At 35.8% G+C, this 22,417-nt stretch overlaps 1 protein-coding gene across 1 annotated transcript; it reads right to left on the bottom strand.

Annotated features, from left to right (window-relative positions):
• Positions 1–242: 242 nt before the first annotated feature.
• On the bottom strand, positions 243–22,323 carry LOC136074635 (uncharacterized). Its single transcript, XM_065786972.1, has 14 exons — positions 20,064–22,323; positions 19,462–20,016; positions 18,878–19,417; positions 18,527–18,800; positions 18,057–18,432; positions 17,062–17,335; positions 16,608–16,974; positions 15,732–16,377; positions 15,402–15,604; positions 14,859–15,257; positions 13,455–14,592; positions 12,472–13,364; positions 2,337–11,940; positions 243–1,486 (listed from the first exon to the last, which is right to left on the bottom strand). Exons 1-13 carry the CDS (start codon positions 21,256–21,258, stop codon positions 2,985–2,987), a joined length of 15,816 nt encoding a protein of 5,271 aa, XP_065643044.1. The 5' UTR covers positions 21,259–22,323; the 3' UTR covers positions 243–1,486; positions 2,337–2,984.
• Between the last annotated feature and the right edge of the window lie 94 nt (positions 22,324–22,417).

Here is a 22,417-nt window from a genome sequence, read left to right on the forward strand (position 1 = left end):
TTTTAATGAACGTAAAGTATTATGTTCATAAAGTTAACCTGAATAAATGGAAAAAAAAGTTTCATTTGTGCTCATTTTAGCAATTTAAATAAACTTATCTATGAATATTCTGAAAATTGGTATAGAATTTAAAAAACACAGTTTATTAATACATACATCAGATACACAAATTTTGTTTAAATTAAACGAAAAAAACAGTACGAAAAAAAACAAAAACGCGCAATTAAGACAAGGACTCGGCATTCATTATTAACCCACAATTTAAACGATTATTGTCAGTACATAATTAAATTCTTTTTTAACAATAAAAAAAAGTCTCTTCAAAAAAATTTTTTTTCTCGTTTATAAAGATTTTATAAATTCGCTCAAACTAGGATCGCATGAACCGAGTACATGAGGTAAGTTTTCTGAATTTTCTGAAACAACGTTTGTGTACTTGTGATCTAATAGTTTGCTTTCACTAAGTGCCAAAAAGTTTTCTTTAAAAGACGACAGCAATTCAAGGTTCTTAAACTTAACCGCAAAAATACAATCGATCGGTGATCCGTCACTGACGTCAGAAAACGCATTCCATGTAACAGTAAGATCATTGTTCTTGAATGGTTCTAAACGCATATTCGAAGTTACAAGATGATTTGCACATACTTTATGAACTTGATCTCGACGCATAACTAGCCGCGCTTTACCGGTTTCTGTATGACGTAATAGTTTCATTTCACCGACACCTCTTTCTTTCCACTTTTTATCATCATATCTATATAGTTTACATCGTTCATTAAACACAACGCATTCGTTCTCCTCACCACTCTCTACAGTTATAGATTTTAGTTGAACAATTGGTTCCACATAAATATTGACTTCGTCTTCGTTATCATTTTCAGGATTATCCGTTTTATCAACTGTTTGAAAAAGAGTTGTTCCGGAACCAACAAAAGACTTGCCAAGATTAGAAGAAAATCCAGATTCTCCACAACTTGCTAATGACGCAAAAGATATTTTATTAGAAAAACCACCAAATATTGACTCAACTTTATTACTTTTATCAACATCAGTTTGAGGACTTTTGTGATCACCGCTCAATTCTTCTACTTCGATCGACTTTTTTACGTTTTCAAAATTAAACAAAAAATTTTCTGCATCAGGCATATCACGAAAATTTAATGCGTACTTTCCGTAGCATGTGTCAAACTTGAATACAATTTTGGAATCCTTAGGCATTTTCAGTTCATGTTTTTTCATAATTTTCATTATTAATTGTTTTTTACCCGCTGGGTCAACCACCGTTATGTAGTATGCTGTTTCACCTCTGGTTTCTTTCACAATATTAATTTCATTCAATTCTTTATATTCTTGGTATTCGTCACCTACATGTTTAAATAAATGACCACTTGTACTGTACAAAACTATAGGGTCAAAAAAGACGCGTGATTCGTTAAAACCGTGTGATACGTTAAAATCTAAAGATTCTTCTGCCACTTTCGAATCCCTAATAAAAAACCAGATTTTGTGTGCGTGTGTGTAATTTCAAAAAGCTTTTAAATTTTTTTTGTTTAAAATTAAAACAATCATAACAACAAACGTAATAATAACAAAAATGGTTGGTTATAATAAACAGTTTAAACGTGTTGAGCCAAAAGGAAATTGAAATACATGTTTTTTTACTTAATTAAAATAAGGGTTCAAAGGGTGGATCAAATATAATATGAAAACACTAAAAAAAAAGGATAGAAAATTTAGTTTGCTTTCTCGTGACCATTTACGGTTTGACAGACTTTTTGACGCAAGTTTCGTGCAAAAATTTATATTATGAATAAAAATGAATAACGAAAGTAGTAATACATAAAATTGTTTTATTTATAGAAATTTGTTGGGATTTTAAACATCAAAATTTGCGAAAAGCTATAAAAATGAGGTGCAAATCAAAAAAATCAAAATTTTTAAACATTCAAAAATAAAAAATTCAATAGTTCTTTTATTTATAGTATTTTATAAATGAAACAATTTTTCGTTGATAAAGCATTCTGTAGCTATTATAAGTGTTTCCTATTTTGATTTAATTGCAAAAAAAAAATTATGTCTATTTAAGATAACTGTTATAAATATCTGAACATTAGATTGAGAACTTCCTTATTCTACAATTTAATTATCAATATACAACTTTTATTATTTGACGGGTCGCAAAAAGACCTGTCAAATAATAAAAGGCTTTTAATATTTACTTTAACTTAAGCTAGCTTGCAAAGCCAAACAGTTTTTGCTATTATAAATCATAATCCAAAATTTATAACAATCACTCAATAATAAATAATAAACCTTCAAAAAACAAAAAAAGAAACCTTATTTTGTCATTCTTCTCAGTGGCATAAAACTCATTATTTTCAGCGGCATTAAACTTTATTGTCTAGTATTAGTTATTTGATTATAAAATGTTTCTTGAAGAAGCAGCTTTTTTGCATTATTTATTAAAGTATTATTTACTTTCGATTCGTATGTGACTTCAACATCCTCATCTTTAAATTCATCTCGTTCACAGCTATCATCGTCGGATTGTATTACATAAACGTCATAAGTAAATTTAGCTTCACTTGATTCAAAGGAATTAATTGAGCAAATGGATTTAAATATATAAGCAAACTCTTTTGCCAGTTCGTCTAGTAAGAAACAAGCAGAAAATGTTTGTTCAGTAGCATCACAGTCAGAAAAATCAGAAGTACTTTGCCAATCAAATGACATTTTACCAATACCATTCCCTTTACCAAACATGATATGCACTCAGCTTATGAGCTTGACCCCTTCTCAATAACAATCCGTACTGCTGCTTAACATTATGATGTAATACTTAAGGATCTAAGATTCCTCTTTCCTAAGATTGCCCATCATATCGAAACATATTAGAACGTTCATTAAAAAAAAAAACCTTCATCTTCTTCTCCAGTTGTTTTGATTATGTGTGAAAGAGAGACAAGTAGAGCAAATTCTGCTGATCATTCTGTGATCCCAACATCTAAAGTTTTATTTAGGGATAAAATAGACGAAGCAAGGTTGTTAGAAGTAATCGTACAAAGCTCCATAGATGCATCAAATTTAAAAGCAAATGGTTTATCTCCAAAAACAGACTGCACTTGTTCAGAATCTGGTACTATCATAAGATCATCAACACTGCTTGCAGCAGAAAGACTTGAGGAAGATGATACCCCAAATGTAAACGTAAAGTCTGTATTAACACCTTTAGGCATCCACGACTCAATTTTTGCCGAGTGCTTTTCGTTTTCTTTAATATCGGTCTTTTTAGGAAAGAAACATGGTGGGGGCACAAAAAGTTGATCAACATGAGCTTTATTTTTGGAATCAATAATAGAAGGTGTAGAAAAATCAAAAGGTGAACTCGATACGTTGCTTTTCACTTCAAAACTCTGATCATTTTTATTTACTAAATTATCTGGTTTAAAATTAATTGGTTTAGAAAACTGTTCAGGGTCTAAACGAACAACAGGCGCCTTCTGTTTAGGTGATTGACGTTCTCTGCAAACATCACGACTGCCATTATTTTTAGATAGACATGCTGGGCACTCCCAGGTATTGAGATCTGCCTCAAAACTTTGTTTAAACGCAGATTTACTATCAAGTTTAATAGACGAGTCATTTATTTTAGAGCTACTGACTGGTGCACCAAAAGTATACATATTAGTTTTTGGTGAAGACCGATTACTGCTCGCATTAGCATTAGGAGACTGGCAAGCAACACAGCATTGTGCAGATATCTGATTAGAAACTAAACATGCGCTACAACTGCAATTGCTTTCCTTATTAGACTTTAGGTTTTTAACTTTCGCATCAATATTTTGTTGATTATTAGAAGAAGCAACAAAACTTGAACTTGTTGCGGAACTTGAAGAAACACCGAAAGTAAAAAGATTGTTCTTCGAAGCAACTCCTGGTTTTTGATTACTAGTATCAATGCTTGAAGACGGATTACTGCTTGCATTTGGATTAGGAGATTGGCAAGCAACACAGCATTGTGCAGATATCCGATCAGAAACTAAACGTGCGCTACAACTGCAATTGCTTTCCTTATTAGACTTTAGCTTTTGAATTTTTGCATCAACATTTTGTTGATTATTTGAAGTACTTTTACGAGACACGACAACTTTGCATTTGTCAAAACATAGCTTAAAATCAGTAGCCGATTCGGAAGTCTTAAAATTAGCGCAAAACTGTCCTGACTTAGCTTCCCCATCTGATATATCTGCTTGCGTAGACCAAACCCACGCTTTATTAGATTTACCTTGTGGTTTTAGTTCCATATCAGCAACAATAGCATGATTGGCACATAACTTACGAACTTGCTCTCTTCTCATCACAATGCGACAATTGTTATTAGTTTTATCCCTAGTTATCTTTAACTCACCAATGCCACGCTCCTTCCAACGTTTAGTTGTCAAATCGTATCTGTAAAGCTTTAATCTATTTGAATACATAACTTCGTCATTTTCCTCACCAGTAATCAATCGATCAAGCTTTGAAACATGAGCAATAGCTTCGACAAACATTTCCTTTTCCTGCTCGTGTGCAACTGCAGGCTTATCTTTATCAATAGTCTGGGTAACAGATTTATTTGGGGATGAAATGGATGGAGCAAGGTTGTTAGAAGTAATCGTACAAAGCTCCATAGATGCATCAAATTTAAAAGCAAATGGTTTATCTCCAAAAACAGACTGCACTTGTTCAGAATCAGGTACTATCCTAAGATCATCAATACTGCTTGCAGCAGAAAGACTTGGGAAAGATGATACCCCAAATGTAAACGTAAAGTCTGTATTAACACCTTTAGGCATCCACGACTCAATTTTTGCCGAGTGCTTTTCGTTTTCTTTAATATCGGTCTTTTTAGGAAAGAAACATGGTGGGGGCACAAAAAGTTGATCAACATGAGCTTTATTTTTGGAATCAATAATAGAAGGTGTAGAAAAATCAAAAGGTGAACTCGATACGTTGCTTTTCACTTCAAAACTCTGATCATTTTTATTTACTAAATTATCTGGTTTAAAATTAATTGGTTTAGAAAACTGTTCAGGGTCTAAACGAACAACAGGCGCCTTCTGTTTAGGTGATTGACGTTCTCTGCAAACATCACGACTGCCATTATTTTTAGATAGACATGCTGGGCACTCCCAGGTATTGAGATCTGCCTCAAAACTTTGTTTAAACGCAGATTTACTATCAAGTTTAATAGACGAGTCATTTATTTTAGAGCTACTGACTGGTGCACCAAAAGTATACATATTAGTTTTTGGTGAAGACCGATTACTGCTCGCATTAGCATTAGGAGACTGGCAAGCAACACAGCATTGTGCAGATATCTGATTAGAAACTAAACATGCGCTACAACTGCAATTGCTTTCCTTATTAGACTTTAGGTTTTTAACTTTCGCATCAATATTTTGTTGATTATTAGAAGAAGCAACAAAACTTGAACTTGTTGCGGAACTTGAAGAAACACCGAAAGTAAAAAGATTGTTCTTCGAAGCAACTCCTGGTTTTTGATTACTAGTATCAATGCTTGAAGACGGATTACTGCTTGCATTTGGATTAGGAGATTGGCAAGCAACACAGCATTGTGCAGATATCCGATCAGAAACTAAACGTGCGCTACAACTGCAATTGCTTTCCTTATTAGACTTTAGCTTTTGAATTTTTGCATCAACATTTTGTTGATTATTTGAAGTACTTTTACGAGACACGACAACTTTGCATTTGTCAAAACATAGCTTAAAATCAGTAGCCGATTCGGAAGTCTTAAAATTAGCGCAAAACTGTCCTGACTTAGCTTCCCCATCTGATATATCTGCTTGCGTAGACCAAACCCACGCTTTATTAGATTTACCTTGTGGTTTTAGTTCCATATCAGCAACAATAGCATGATTGGCACATAACTTACGAACTTGCTCTCTTCTCATCACAATGCGACAATTGTTATTAGTTTTATCCCTAGTTATCTTTAACTCACCAATGCCACGCTCCTTCCAACGTTTAGTTGTCAAATCGTATCTGTAAAGCTTTAATCTATTTGAATACATAACTTCGTCATTTTCCTCACCAGTAATCAATCGATCAAGCTTTGAAACATGAGCAATAGCTTCGACAAACATTTCCTTTTCCTGCTCGTGTGCAACTGCAGGCTTATCTTTATCAATAGTCTGGGTAACAGATTTATTTGGGGATGAAATGGATGGAGCAAGGTTGTTAGAAGTAATCGTACAAAGCTCCTTAGATGCATCAAATTTAAAAGCAAATGGTTTATCTCCAAAAACAGACTGCACTTGTTCAGAATCAGGTACTATCCTAAGATCATCAATACTGCTTGCAGCAGAAAGACTTGGGGAAGATGATACCCCAAATGTAAACGTAAAGTCTGTATTAACACCTTTAGGCATCCACGACTCAATTTTTGCCGAGTGCTTTTCGTTTTCTTTAATATCGGTCTTTTTAGGAAAGAAACATGGTGGGGGCACAAAAAGTTGATCAACATGAGCTTTATTTTTGGAATCAATAATAGAAGGTGTAGAAAAATCAAAAGGTGAACTCGATACGTTGCTTTTCACTTCAAAACTCTGATCATTTTTATTTACTAAATTATCTGGTTTAAAATTAATTGGTTTAGAAAACTGTTCAGGGTCTAAACGAACAACAGGCGCCTTCTGTTTAGGTGATTGACGTTCTCTGCAAACATCACGACTGCCATTATTTTTAGATAGACATGCTGGGCACTCCCAGGTATTGAGATCTGCCTCAAAACTTTGTTTAAACGCAGATTTACTATCAAGTTTAATAGACGAGTCATTTATTTTAGAGCTACTGACTGGTGCACCAAAAGTATACATATTAGTTTTTGGTGAAGACCGATTACTGCTCGCATTAGCATTAGGAGACTGGCAAGCAACACAGCATTGTGCAGATATCTGATTAGAAACTAAACATGCGCTACAACTGCAATTGCTTTCCTTATTAGACTTTAGGTTTTTAACTTTCGCATCAATATTTTGTTGATTATTAGAAGAAGCAACAAAACTTGAACTTGTTGCGGAACTTGAAGAAACACCGAAAGTAAAAAGATTGTTCTTCGAAGCAACTCCTGGTTTTTGATTACTAGTATCAATGCTTGAAGACGGATTACTGCTTGCATTTGGATTAGGAGATTGGCAAGCAACACAGCATTGTGCAGATATCCGATCAGAAACTAAACGTGCGCTACAACTGCAATTGCTTTCCTTATTAGACTTTAGCTTTTGAATTTTTGCATCAACATTTTGTTGATTATTTGAAGTACTTTTACGAGACACGACAACTTTGCATTTGTCAAAACATAGCTTAAAATCAGTAGCCGATTCGGAAGTCTTAAAATTAGCGCAAAACTGTCCTGACTTAGCTTCCCCATCTGATATATCTGCTTGCGTAGACCAAACCCACGCTTTATTAGATTTACCTTGTGGTTTTAGTTCCATATCAGCAACAATAGCATGATTGGCACATAACTTACGAACTTGCTCTCTTCTCATCACAATGCGACAATTGTTATTAGTTTTATCCCTAGTTATCTTTAACTCACCAATGCCACGCTCCTTCCAACGTTTAGTTGTCAAATCGTATCTGTAAAGCTTTAATCTATTTGAATACATAACTTCGTCATTTTCCTCACCAGTAATCAATCGATCAAGCTTTGAAACATGAGCAATAGCTTCGACAAACATTTCCTTTTCCTGCTCGTGTGCAACTGCAGGCTTATCTTTATCAATAGTCTGGGTAACAGATTTATTTGGGGATGAAATGGATGGAGCAAGGTTGTTAGAAGTAATCGTACAAAGCTCCTTAGATGCATCAAATTTAAAAGCAAATGGTTTATCTCCAAAAACAGACTGCACTTGTTCAGAATCAGGTACTATCCTAAGATCATCAATACTGCTTGCAGCAGAAAGACTTGGGGAAGATGATACCCCAAATGTAAACGTAAAGTCTGTATTAACACCTTTAGGCATCCACGACTCAATTTTTGCCGAGTGCTTTTCGTTTTCTTTAATATCGGTCTTTTTAGGAAAGAAACATGGTGGGGGCACAAAAAGTTGATCAACATGAGCTTTATTTTTGGAATCAATAATAGAAGGTGTAGAAAAATCAAAAGGTGAACTCGATACGTTGCTTTTCACTTCAAAACTCTGATCATTTTTATTTACTAAATTATCTGGTTTAAAATTAATTGGTTTAGAAAACTGTTCAGGGTCTAAACGAACAACAGGCGCCTTCTGTTTAGGTGATTGACGTTCTCTGCAAACATCACGACTGCCATTATTTTTAGATAGACATGCTGGGCACTCCCAGGTATTGAGATCTGCCTCAAAACTTTGTTTAAACGCAGATTTACTATCAAGTTTAATAGACGAGTCATTTATTTTAGAGCTACTGACTGGTGCACCAAAAGTATACATATTAGTTTTTGGTGAAGACCGATTACTGCTCGCATTAGCATTAGGAGACTGGCAAGCAACACAGCATTGTGCAGATATCTGATTAGAAACTAAACATGCGCTACAACTGCAATTGCTTTCCTTATTAGACTTTAGGTTTTTAACTTTCGCATCAATATTTTGTTGATTATTAGAAGAAGCAACAAAACTTGAACTTGTTGCGGAACTTGAAGAAACACCGAAAGTAAAAAGATTGTTCTTCGAAGCAACTCCTGGTTTTTGATTACTAGTATCAATGCTTGAAGACGGATTACTGCTTGCATTTGGATTAGGAGATTGGCAAGCAACACAGCATTGTGCAGATATCCGATCAGAAACTAAACGTGCGCTACAACTGCAATTGCTTTCCTTATTAGACTTTAGCTTTTGAATTTTTGCATCAACATTTTGTTGATTATTTGAAGTACTTTTACGAGACACGACAACTTTGCATTTGTCAAAACATAGCTTAAAATCAGTAGCCGATTCGGAAGTCTTAAAATTAGCGCAAAACTGTCCTGACTTAGCTTCCCCATCTGATATATCTGCTTGCGTAGACCAAACCCACGCTTTATTAGATTTACCTTGTGGTTTTAGTTCCATATCAGCAACAATAGCATGATTGGCACATAACTTACGAACTTGCTCTCTTCTCATCACAATGCGACAATTGTTATTAGTTTTATCCCTAGTTATCTTTAACTCACCAATGCCACGCTCCTTCCAACGTTTAGTTGTCAAATCGTATCTGTAAAGCTTTAATCTATTTGAATACATAACTTCGTCATTTTCCTCACCAGTAATCAATCGATCAAGCTTTGAAACATGAGCAATAGCTTCGACAAACATTTCCTTTTCCTGCTCGTGTGCAACTGCAGGCTTATCTTTATCAATAGTCTGGGTAACAGATTTATTTGGGGATGAAATGGATGGAGCAAGGTTGTTAGAAGTAATCGTACAAAGCTCCTTAGATGCATCAAATTTAAAAGCAAATGGTTTATCTCCAAAAACAGACTGCACTTGTTCAGAATCAGGTACTATCCTAAGATCATCAATACTGCTTGCAGCAGAAAGACTTGGGGAAGATGATACCCCAAATGTAAACGTAAAGTCTGTATTAACACCTTTAGGCATCCACGACTCAATTTTTGCCGAGTGCTTTTCGTTTTCTTTAATATCGGTCTTTTTAGGAAAGAAACATGGTGGGGGCACAAAAAGTTGATCAACATGAGCTTTATTTTTGGAATCAATAATAGAAGGTGTAGAAAAATCAAAAGGTGAACTCGATACGTTGCTTTTCACTTCAAAACTCTGATCATTTTTATTTACTAAATTATCTGGTTTAAAATTAATTGGTTTAGAAAACTGTTCAGGGTCTAAACGAACAACAGGCGCCTTCTGTTTAGGTGATTGACGTTCTCTGCAAACATCACGACTGCCATTATTTTTAGATAGACATGCTGGGCACTCCCAGGTATTGAGATCTGCCTCAAAACTTTGTTTAAACGCAGATTTACTATCAAGTTTAATAGACGAGTCATTTATTTTAGAGCTACTGACTGGTGCACCAAAAGTATACATATTAGTTTTTGGTGAAGACCGATTACTGCTCGCATTAGCATTAGGAGACTGGCAAGCAACACAGCATTGTGCAGATATCTGATTAGAAACTAAACATGCGCTACAACTGCAATTGCTTTCCTTATTAGACTTTAGGTTTTTAACTTTCGCATCAATATTTTGTTGATTATTAGAAGAAGCAACAAAACTTGAACTTGTTGCGGAACTTGAAGAAACACCGAAAGTAAAAAGATTGTTCTTCGAAGCAACTCCTGGTTTTTGATTACTAGTATCAATGCTTGAAGACGGATTACTGCTTGCATTTGGATTAGGAGATTGGCAAGCAACACAGCATTGTGCAGATATCCGATCAGAAACTAAACGTGCGCTACAACTGCAATTGCTTTCCTTATTAGACTTTAGCTTTTGAATTTTTGCATCAACATTTTGTTGATTATTTGAAGTACTTTTACGAGACACGACAACTTTGCATTTGTCAAAACATAGCTTAAAATCAGTAGCCGATTCGGAAGTCTTAAAATTAGCGCAAAACTGTCCTGACTTAGCTTCCCCATCTGATATATCTGCTTGCGTAGACCAAACCCACGCTTTATTAGATTTACCTTGTGGTTTTAGTTCCATATCAGCAACAATAGCATGATTGGCACATAACTTACGAACTTGCTCTCTTCTCATCACAATGCGACAATTGTTATTAGTTTTATCCCTAGTTATCTTTAACTCACCAATGCCACGCTCCTTCCAACGTTTAGTTGTCAAATCGTATCTGTAAAGCTTTAATCTATTTGAATACATAACTTCGTCATTTTCCTCACCAGTAATCAATCGATCAAGCTTTGAAACATGAGCAATAGCTTCGACAAACATTTCCTTTTCCTGCTCGTGTGCAACTGCAGGCTTATCTTTATCAATAGTCTGGGTAACAGATTTATTTGGGGATGAAATGGATGGAGCAAGGTTGTTAGAAGTAATCGTACAAAGCTCCATAGATGCATCAAATTTAAAAGCAAATGGTTTATCTCCAAAAACAGACTGCACTTGTTCAGAATCAGGTACTATCATAAGATCATCAACACTGCTTGCAGCAGAAAGACTTGAGGAAAATGATACCCCAAATGTAAACGTAAAGTCTGTATTAACACCTTTAGGCATCCACGACTCAATTTTTGCCGAGTGCTTTTCGTTTTCTTTAATATCGGTCTTTTTAGGAAAGAAACATGGTGGGGGCACAAAAAGTTGATCAACATGAGCTTTATTTTTGGAATCAATAATAGAAGGTGTAGAAAAATCAAAAGGTGAACTCGATACGTTGCTTTTCACTTCAAAACTCTGATCATTTTTATTTACTAAATTATCTGGTTTAAAATTAATTGGTTTAGAAAACTGTTCAGGGTCTAAACGAACAACAGGCGCCTTCTGTTTAGGTGATTGACGTTCTCTGCAAACATCACGACTGCCATTATTTTTAGATAGACATGCTGGGCACTCCCAGGTATTGAGATCTGCCTCAAAACTTTGTTTAAACGCAGATTTACTATCAAGTTTAATAGACGAGTCATTTATTTTAGAGCTACTGACTGGTGCACCAAAAGTATACATATTAGTTTTTGGTGAAGACCGATTACTGCTCGCATTAGCATTAGGAGACTGGCAAGCAACACAGCATTGTGCAGATATCTGATTAGAAACTAAACATGCGCTACAACTGCAATTGCTTTCCTTATTAGACTTTAGGTTTTTAACTTTCGCATCAATATTTTGTTGATTATTAGAAGAAGCAACAAAACCGAACTTGTTGCGGAACTTGAAGAAACACCGAAAGTAAAAAGATTGTTCTTCGAAGCAACTCCTGGTTTTTGATTACTAGTATCAATGCTTGAAGACGGATTACTGCTTGCATTTGGATTAGGAGATTGGCAAGCAACACAGCATTGTGCAGATATCCGATCAGAAACTAAACGTGCGCTACAACTGCAATTGCTTTCCTTATTAGACTTTAGCTTTTGAATTTTTGCATCAACATTTTGTTGATTATTTGAAGTACTTTTACAAGACACGACAACTTTACATTTGTCAAAACATAGCTTAAAATCAGTAGCCGATTCGGAAGTCTTAAAATTAGCGCAAAACTGTCCTGACTTAGCTTCCCCATCTGATATATCTGCTTGCGTAGACCAAACCCACGCTTTATTAGATTTACCTTGTGGTTTTAGTTCCATATCAGCAACAATACATGATTGGCACATAACTTACGAACTTGCTCTCTTCTCATCACAATGCGACAATTGTTATTAGTTTTATCCCTAGTTATCTTTAACTCACCAATGCCACGCTCCTTCCAACGTTTAGTTGTCAAATCGTATATTTGTAAAGCTTTAATCTATTTGAATACATAACTTCGTCATTTTCCTCACCAGTAATCAATCGATCAAGCTTTGAAACATGAGCAATAGCTTCGACAAACATTTCCTTTTCCTGCTCGTGTGCAACTGCAGGCTTATCTTTATCGATAGTCTGGGTAACAGATTTATTTGGGGATGAAATGGATGGAGCAAGGTTGTTAGAAGTAATCGTACAAAGCTCCTTAGATGCATCAAATTTAAAAGCAAATGGTTTATCTCCAAAAACAGACTGCACTTGTTCAGAATCAGGTACTATCCTAAGATCATCAATACTGCTTGCAGCAGAAAGACTTGGGGAAGATGATACCCCAAATGTAAACGTAAAGTCTGTATTAACACCTTTAGGCATCCACGACTCAATTTTTGCCGAGTGCTTTTCGTTTTCTTTAATATCGGTCTTTTTAGGAAAGAAACATGGTGGGGGCACAAAAAGTTGATCAACATGAGCTTTATTTTTGGAATCAATAATAGAAGGTGTAGAAAAATCAAAAGGTGAACTCGATACGTTGCTTTTCACTTCAAAACTCTGATCATTTTTATTTACTAAATTATCTGGTTTAAAATTAATTGGTTTAGAAAACTGTTCAGGGTCTAAACGAACAACAGGCGCCTTCTGTTTAGGTGATTGACGTTCTCTGCAAACATCACGACTGCCATTATTTTTAGATAGACATGCTGGGCACTCCCAGGTATTGAGATCTGCCTCAAAACTTTGTTTAAACGCAGATTTACTATCAAGTTTAATAGACGAGTCATTTATTTTAGAGCTACTGACTGGTGCACCAAAAGTATACATATTAGTTTTTGGTGAAGACCGATTACTGCTCGCATTAGCATTAGGAGACTGGCAAGCAACACAGCATTGTGCAGATGGATTAGAAAACTAAACATGCGCTACAACTGCAATTGCTTTCCTTATTAGACTTTAGGTTTTTAACTTTCGCATCAATATTTTGTTGATTCTCGAAGAAGCAACAAAACTTGAACTTGTTGCGGAACTTGAAGAAACACCGAAAGTAAAAAGATTGTTCTTCGAAGCAACTCCTGGTTTTTGATTACTAGTATCAATGCTTGAAGACGGATTACTGCTTGCATTTGGATTAGGAGATTGGCAAGCAACACAGCATTGTGCAGATATCCGATCAGAAACTAAACGTGCGCTACAACTGCAATTGCTTTCCTTATTAGACTTTAGCTTTTGAATTTTTGCATCAACATTTTGTTGATTATTTGAAGTACTTTTACAAGACACGACAACTTTACATTTGTCAAAACATAGCTTAAAATCAGTAGCCGATTCGGAAGTCTTAAAATTAGCGCAAAACTGTCCTGACTTAGCTTCCCCATCTGATATATCTGCTTGCGTAGACCAAACCCACGCTTTATTAGATTTACCTTGTGGTTTTAGTTCCATATCAGCAACAATAGCATGATTGGCACATAACTTACGAACTTGCTCTCTTCTCATCACAATGCGACAATTGTTATTAGTTTTATCCCTAGTTATCTTTAACTCACCAATGCCACGCTCCTTCCAACGTTTAGTTGTCAAATCGTATCTGTAAAGCTTTAATCTATTTGAATACATAACTTCGTCATTTTCCTCACCAGTAATCAATCGATCAAGCTTTGAAACATGAGCAATAGCTTCGACAAACATTTCCTTTTCCTGCTCGTGTGCAACTGCAGGCTTATCTTTATCAATAGTCTGGGTAACAGATTTATTTGGGGATGAAATGGATGGAGCAAGGTTGTTAGAAGTAATCGTACAAAGCTCCATAGATGCATCAAATTTAAAAGCAAATGGTTTATCTCCAAAAACAGACTGCACTTGTTCAGAATCAGGTACTATCATAAGATCATCAACACTGCTTGCAGCAGAAAGACTTGAGGAAAATGATACCCCAAATGTAAACGTAAAGTCTGTATTAACACCTTTAGGCATCCACGACTCAATTTTTGCCGAGTGCTTTTCATTTTCTTTAATATCGGTCTTTTTAGGAAAGAAACATGGTGGGGGCACCAAAACTTGATCAACATGAGCTTTATTTTTGGAATCAATAATAGAAGGTGTAGAAAAATCAAAAGGTGAACTCGATACGTTGCTTGCACTTCAAAACTCTGATCATTTTTATTTACTAAATTATCTGGTTTAAAATTAATTGGTTTAGAAAACTGTTCAGGGTCTAAACGAACAACAGGCGCCTTCTGTTTAGGTGATTGACGTTCTCTGCAAACATCACGACTGCCATTATTTTTAGATAGACATGCTGGGCACTCCCAGTATTGAGATCTGCCTCAAAACTTTGTTTAAACGCAGATTTACTATCAAGTTTGATGGACGAGTCATTTATTTTAGAGCTACTGACTGGTGCACCAAAAGTATACATATAGTTTTTGGTGAAGACCGATTACTGCTCGCATTAGCATAGGAGACTGGCAAGCAACACAGCATTGTGCAGATATCTGATTAGAAACTAAACATGCGCTACAACTGCAATTGCTTTCCTTATTAGACTTTAGGTTTTTAACTTTCGCATCAATATTTTGTTGATTATTAGAAGAAGCAACAAAACTTGAACTTGTTGCGGAACTTGAAGAAACACCGAAAGTAAAAAGATTGTTCTTCGAAGCAACTCCTGGTTTTTGATTACTAGTATCAATGCTTGAAGACGGATTACTGCTTGCATTTGGATTAGGAGATTGGCAAGCAACACAGCATTGTGCAGATATCCGATCAGAAACTAAACGTGGCTGCACAACTGCAATTGCTTTCCTTATTAGACTTTAGCTTTTGAATTTTTGCATCAACATTTTGTTGATTATTTGAAGTACTTTTACGAGACACGACAACTTTGCATTTGTCAAAACATAGCTTAAAATCAGTAGCCGATTTGGAAGTCTAAAATTAGCGCAAAACTGTCCTGACTTAGCTTCCCCATCTGATATATCTGCTTGCGTAGACCAAACCCACGCTTTATTAGATTTACCTTGTGGTTTTAGTTCCATATCAGCAACAATAGCATGATTGGCACATAACTTACAAACTTGCTCTCTTCTCATCACAATGCGACAATTGTTATTAGTTTTATCCCTAGTTATCTTTAACTCACCAATGCCACGCTCCAACGTTTAGTTATGAAAATCGTATCTGTAAAGCTTTAATCTATTTGAATACATAACTTCGTCATTTTCCTCACCAGTAATCAATCGATCAAGCTTTGAAACATGAGCAATAGCTTCGACAAACATTTCCTTTTCCTGCTCGTGTGCAACTGCAGCTTATCTTATCAATAGTCTGGGTAACAGATTTATTTGGGGATGAAATGGATGGAGCAAGGTTGTTAGAAGTAATCGTACAAAGCTCCTTAGATGCATCAAATTTAAAAGCAAATGGTTTATCTCCAAAAACAGACTGCACTTGTTCAGAATCAGGTACTATCCTAAGATCATCAATACTGCTTGCAGCAGAAAGACTTGGGGAAGATGATACCCCAAATGTAAACGTAAAGTCTGTATTAACACCTTTAGGCATCCACGACTGAATTTTTGCCGAGTGCTTTTCGTTTTCTTTAATATCGGTCTTTTTAGGAAAGAAACATGGTGGGGGCACAAAAAGTTGATCAACATGAGCTTTATTTTTGGAATCAATAATAGAAGGTGTAGAAAAATCAAAAGGTGAACTCGATACGTTGCTTTTCACTTCAAAACTCTGATCATTTTTATTTACTAAATTATCTGGTTTAAAATTAATTGGTTTAGAAAACTGTTCAGGGTCTAAACGAACAACAGGCGCCTTCTGTTTAGGTGATTGACGTTCTCTGCAAACATCACGACTGCCATTATTTTTAGATAGACATGCTGGGCACTCCCAGGTATTGAGATCTGCCTCAAAACTTTGTTTAAACGCAGATTTATAAGAATTTTAATCAACGAGTCATTTATTTTAGAGCTACTGACTGGGTGCACCAAAAGTATACATATTAGTTTTTGGTGAAGACCGATTACTGCTCGCATTAGCATTGGCGAACTGGCAAGCAACACAGCATTGTGCAGATATCTGATTAGAAACTAAACATGCGCTACAACTGCAATTGCTTTCCTTATTAGACTTTAGGTTTTTAACTTTCGCATCAATATTTTGTTGATTATTAGAAGAAGCAACAAAACTTGAACTTGTTGCGGAACCTGAAGAACACCGAAAGTAAAAAGATTGTTCTTCGAAGCAACTCCTGGTTTTTGATTACTAGTATCAATGCTTGAAGACGGATTACTGCTTGCATTTGGATTAGGAGATTGGCAAGCAACACAGCATTGTGCAGATATACGATCAGAAACTAAACGTGCGCTACAACTGCAATTGCTTTCCTTATTAGACTTTAGCTTTTGAATTTTTGCATCAACATTTTGTTGATTATTTGAAGTACTTTTACGAGACACGACAACTTTACATTTGTCAAAACATAGCTTCGGTGAACACCCGATTCGGAAGTCTTAAAATTAGCGCAAAACTGTCCTGACTTAGCTTCCATCTGATATATCTGCTTGCGTAGACCAAACCCACGCTTTATTAGATTTACCTTGTGGTTTTAGTTCCATATCAGCAACAATAGCATGATTGGCACATAACTTACGAACTTGCTCTCTTCTCATCACAATGCGACAATTGTTATTAGTTTTATCCCTAGTTATCTTTAACTCACCAATGCCACGCTCCTTCCAACGTTTAGTTGTCAAATCGTATCTGTAAAGCTTTAATCTATTTGAATACATAACTTCGTCATTTTCCTCACCAGTAATCAATCGATCAAGCTTTGAAACATGAGCAATAGCTTCGACAAACATTTCCTTTTCCTGCTCGTGTGCAACTGCAGCTTATCTTTATCAATAGTCTGGGTAACAGATTTATTTGGGGATGAAATGGATGGAGCAAGGTTGTTAGAAGTAAGATCGTTCCAAAGCTCCTTAGATGCATCAAATTTAAAAGCAAATGGTTTATCTCCAAAAACAGACTGCACTTGTTCAGAATCAGGTACTATCCTAAGATCATCAATACTGCTTGCAGCAGAAAGACTTGGGGAAGATGATACCCCAAATGTGAACGTTAAAGTCTGTACTAACACCTTTAGGCATCCACGACTCAATTTTAGGAAGTACTTTCGTTTTCTTTAATATCGGTCTTTTTTAGGAAAGAAACATGGTGGGGCACAAAAAAGTTGATCAACATGAGCTTTATTTTTGGAATCAATAATAGAAGGTGTAGAAAAATCAAAAGGTGAACTCGATACGTTGCTTTTCACTTCAAAACTCTGATCATTTTTATTTACTAAATTATCTGGTTTAAAATTAATTGGTTTAGAAAACTGTTCAGGGTCTAAACGAACAACAGGCGCCTTCTGTTAGGTGATTGACGTTCTCTGCAAACATCACGACTGCCATTATTTTTAGATAGACATGCTGGGCACTCCCAGGTATTGAGATCTGCCTCAAAACTCTCTTAAACGCAGATTTACTATCAAGTTTAATAGACGAGTCATTTATTTTAGAGCTACTGACTGGTGCACCAAAAGTATACATATAAGTTTTGGTAAAACCGATTACTGCTCGCATTAGCATTAGGAGACTGGCAAGCAACACAGCATTGTGCAGATATCTGATTAGAAACTAAACATGCGCTACAACTGCAATTGCTTTCCTTATTAGACTTTAGGTTTTTAACTTTCGCATCAATATTTTGTTGATTATTGTTCAAGAAGCAACAAAACTTCAACTTGTTGCGAGGAACTTGAAGAAACACCGAAAGTGAAAGAATTATTCTCGAAGCAACTTCTGGTTCTTGATTACTAGTATCAATGCTTGAAGACGGATTACTGCTTGCATTTGGATTAGGAGATTGGCAAGCAACACAGCATTGTGCAGATATCCGATCAGAAACTAAACGTGCGCTACAACTGCCAAATTGTTTTCCTTATTAGACTTTAGCTTTTGAATTTTTGCATCAACATTTTGTTGATTATTTGAAGTACTTTTACGAGACACGACAACTTTCCATTTGTCAAAACATAGCTTAAAATCAGTAGCCGATTCGGAAGTCTTAAAATTAGCGCAAAACTGTCCTGACTTAGCTTCCCATCTGATATATCTGCTTGCGTAGACCAAACCCACGCTTTATTAGATTTACCTTGTGGTTTTAGTTCCATATCAGCAACAATAGCATGATTGTCACATAACTTACGAACTTGCTCTCTTCTCATAACAATGCGACAATTGTTATTAGTTTTATCACTAGTTATCTTTAACTCACCAATGCCACCAGTTCCTTCCAACGTTTAGTTGTCAAATCGTATCTGTAAAGCTTTAATCTATTTGAATACATAACTTCGTCATTTTCCTCACCAGTAATCAATCGATCAAGCTTTGAAACATGAGCAATAGCTTCGACAAACATTTCCTTTTCCTGCTCGTGTGCAACTGCAGGCTTATCTTTATCAATAGTCTGGGTAACAGATTTATTTGGGGATGAAATGGATGGAGCAAGGTTGTTAGAAGTAATCGTACAAAGCTCCTTAGATGCATCAAATTTAAAAGCAAATGGTTTATCTCCAAAAACAGACTGCACTTGTTCAGAATCAGGTACTATCCTAAGATCATCAATACTGCTTGCAGCAGAAAGACTCGGGGAAGATGATACCCCAAATGTAAACGTAAAGTCTGTATTAACACCTTTAGGCATCCACGACTCAATTTTTAGAGAGTGCTTTTCGTTTTCTTTAATATCGGTCTTTTTAGGAAAGAAACATGGTGGGGGCACAAAAAGTTGATCAACATGAGCTTTATTTTTGGAATCAATAATAGAAGGTGTAGAAAAATCAAAAGGTGAACTCGATACGTTGCTTTTCACTTCAAAACTCTGATCATTTTTATTTACTAAATTATCTGGTGTAAAATTAATTGGTTTAGAAACTGTTCAGGGTCTAAACGAACAACAGGCGCCTTCTGTTTAGGTGATTGACGTTCTCTGCAAACATCACGACTGCCATTATTTTTAGATAGACATGCTGGGCACTCCCAGGTATTGAGATCTGCCTCAAAACTTTGTTTAAACGCAGATTTACTATCAAGTTTAATAGACGAGTCATTTATTTTAGAGCTACTGACTGGTGCACCTAAAGTATACATATTAGTTTTTGGTGAAGACCGATTACTGCTCGCATTAGCATTAGGAGACTGGCAAGCAACACAGCATTGTGCAGATATCTGATTAGAAACTAAACATGCGCTACAACTGCAATTGCTTTCCTTATTAGACTTTAGGTTTTTAACTTTCGCATCAATATTTTGTTGATTATTAGAAGAAGCAACAAAACTTGAACTTGTTGCGGAACTTGAAGAAACACCGAAAGTAAAAAGATTGTTCTTCGAAGCAACTCCTGGTTTTTGATTACTAGTATCAATGCTTGAAGACGGATTACTGCTTGCATTTGGATTAGGAGATTGGCAAGCAACACAGCATTGTGCAGATATCCGATCAGAAACTAAACGTGCGCTACAACTGCAATTGCTTTCCTTATTAGACTTTAGCTTTGAATTTTTGCATCAACATTTTGTTGATTATTTGAAGTACTTTTACGAGACACGACAACTTTACATTTGTCAAAACATAGCTTAAAATCAGTAGCCGATTCGGAAGTCTTAAAATTAGCGCAAAACTGTCCTGACTTAGCTTCCCCATCTGATATATCTGCTTGCGTAGACCAAACCCACGCTTTATTAGATTTACCTTGTGGTTTTAGTTCCATATCAGCAACAATAGCATGATTGGCACATAACTTACGAACTTGCTCTCTTCTCATCACAATGCGACAATTGTTATTAGTTTTATCCCTAGTTATCTTTAACTCACCAATGCCACGCTCCTTCCAACGTTTAGTTGTCAAATCGTATCTGTAAAGCTTTAATCTATTTGAATACATAACTTCGTCATTTTCCTCACCAGTAATCAATCGATCAAGCTTTGAAACATGAGCAATAGCTTCGACAAACATTTCCTTTCCCTGCTCGTGTGCAACTGCAGGCTTATCTTTATCAATAGTCTGGGTAACAGATTTATTTGGGGATGAAATGGATGGAGCAAGGTTGTTAGAAGTAATCGTACAAAGCTCCTTAGATGCATCAAATTTAAAAGCAAATGGTTTATCTCCAAAAACAGACTGCACTTGTTCAGAATCAGGTACTATCCTAAGATCATCAATACTGCTTGCAGCAGAAAGACTTGGGGAAGATGATACCCCAAATGTAAACGTAAAGTCTGTATTAACACCTTTAGGCATCCACGACTCAATTTTTGCCGAGTGCTTTTCGTTTTCTTTAATATCGGTCTTTTTAGGAAAGAAACATGGTGGGGGCACAAAAAGTTGATCAACATGAGCTTTATTTTTGGAATCAATAATAGAAGGTGTAGAAAAATCAAAAGGTGAACTCGATACGTTGCTTTTCACTTCAAAACTCTGATCATTTTTATTTACTAAATTATCTGGTTTAAAATTAATTGGTTTAGAAAACTGTTCAGGGTCTAAACGAACAACAGGCGCCTTCTGTTTAGGTGATTGACGTTCTCTGCAAACATCACGACTGCCATTATTTTTAGATAGACATGCTGGGCACTCCCAGGTATTGAGATCTGCCTCAAAACTTTGTTTAAACGCAGATTTACTATCAAGTTTAATAGACGAGTCATTTATTTTAGAGCTACTGACTGGTGCACCAAAAGTATACATATTAGTTTTTGGTGAAAGCGATTACTGCTCGCATTAGCATTAGGAGACTGGCAAGCAACACAGCATTGTGCAGATATCTGATTAGAAACTAAACATGCGCTACAACTGCAATTGCTTTCCTTATTAGACTTTAGGTTTTTAACTTTCGCATCAATATTTTGTTGATTATTAGAAGAAGCAACAAAACTTGAACTTGTTGCGGAACTTGAAGAAACACCGAAAGTAAAAAGATTGTTCTTCGAAGCAACTCCTGGTTTTTGATTACTAGTATCAATGCTTGAAGACGGATTATTGCTTGCATTTGGATTAGGAGATTGGCAAGCAACACAGCATTGTGCAGATATCCGATCAGAAACTAAACGTGCGCTACAACTGCAATTGCTTTCCTTATTAGACTTTAGCTTTTGAATTTTTGCATCAACATTTTGTTGATTATTTGAAGTACTTTTTGACACGACAACTTTGCATTTGTCAAAACATAGCTTAAAATCAGTAGCCGATTCGGAAGTCTTAAAATTAGCGCAAAACTGTCCTGACTTAGCTTCCCCATCTGATATATCTGCTTGCGTAGACCAAACCCACGCTTTATTAGATTTACCTTGTGGTTTTAGTTCCATATCAGCAACAATAGCATGATTGGCACATAACTTACGAACTTGCTCTCTTCTCATCACAATGCGACAATTGTTATTAGTTTTATCCCTAGTTATCTTTCAACTCACCAATGCCACGCTCCTTCCAACGTTTAGTTGTCAAATCGTATCTGTAAAGCTTTAATCTATTTGAATACATAACTTCGTCATTTTCCTTCACCAGTAATCAATCGATCAAGCTTTGAAACATGAGCAATAGCTTCGACAAACATTTCCTTTTCCTGCTCGTGTGCAACTGCAGGCTTATCTTTATCAATAGTCTGGGTAACAGATTTATTTGGGGATGAAATGGATGGAGCCATTTTTGTAGAAGTAATCGTACAAAGCTCCTTAGATGCATCAAATTTAAAAGCAAATGGTTTATCTCCAAAAACAGACTGCACTTGTTCAGAATCAGGTACTATCCTAAGATCATCAATACTGCTTGCAGCAGAAAGACTTGGGGAAGATGATACCCCAAATGTAAACGTAAAGTCTGTATTAACACCTTTAGGCATCCACGACTC

Source organism: Hydra vulgaris, chromosome 01, assembly GCF_038396675.1.
Source record: "Hydra vulgaris chromosome 01, alternate assembly HydraT2T_AEP".
Taxonomy (NCBI): Eukaryota; Metazoa; Cnidaria; class Hydrozoa; order Anthoathecata; family Hydridae; genus Hydra; species Hydra vulgaris.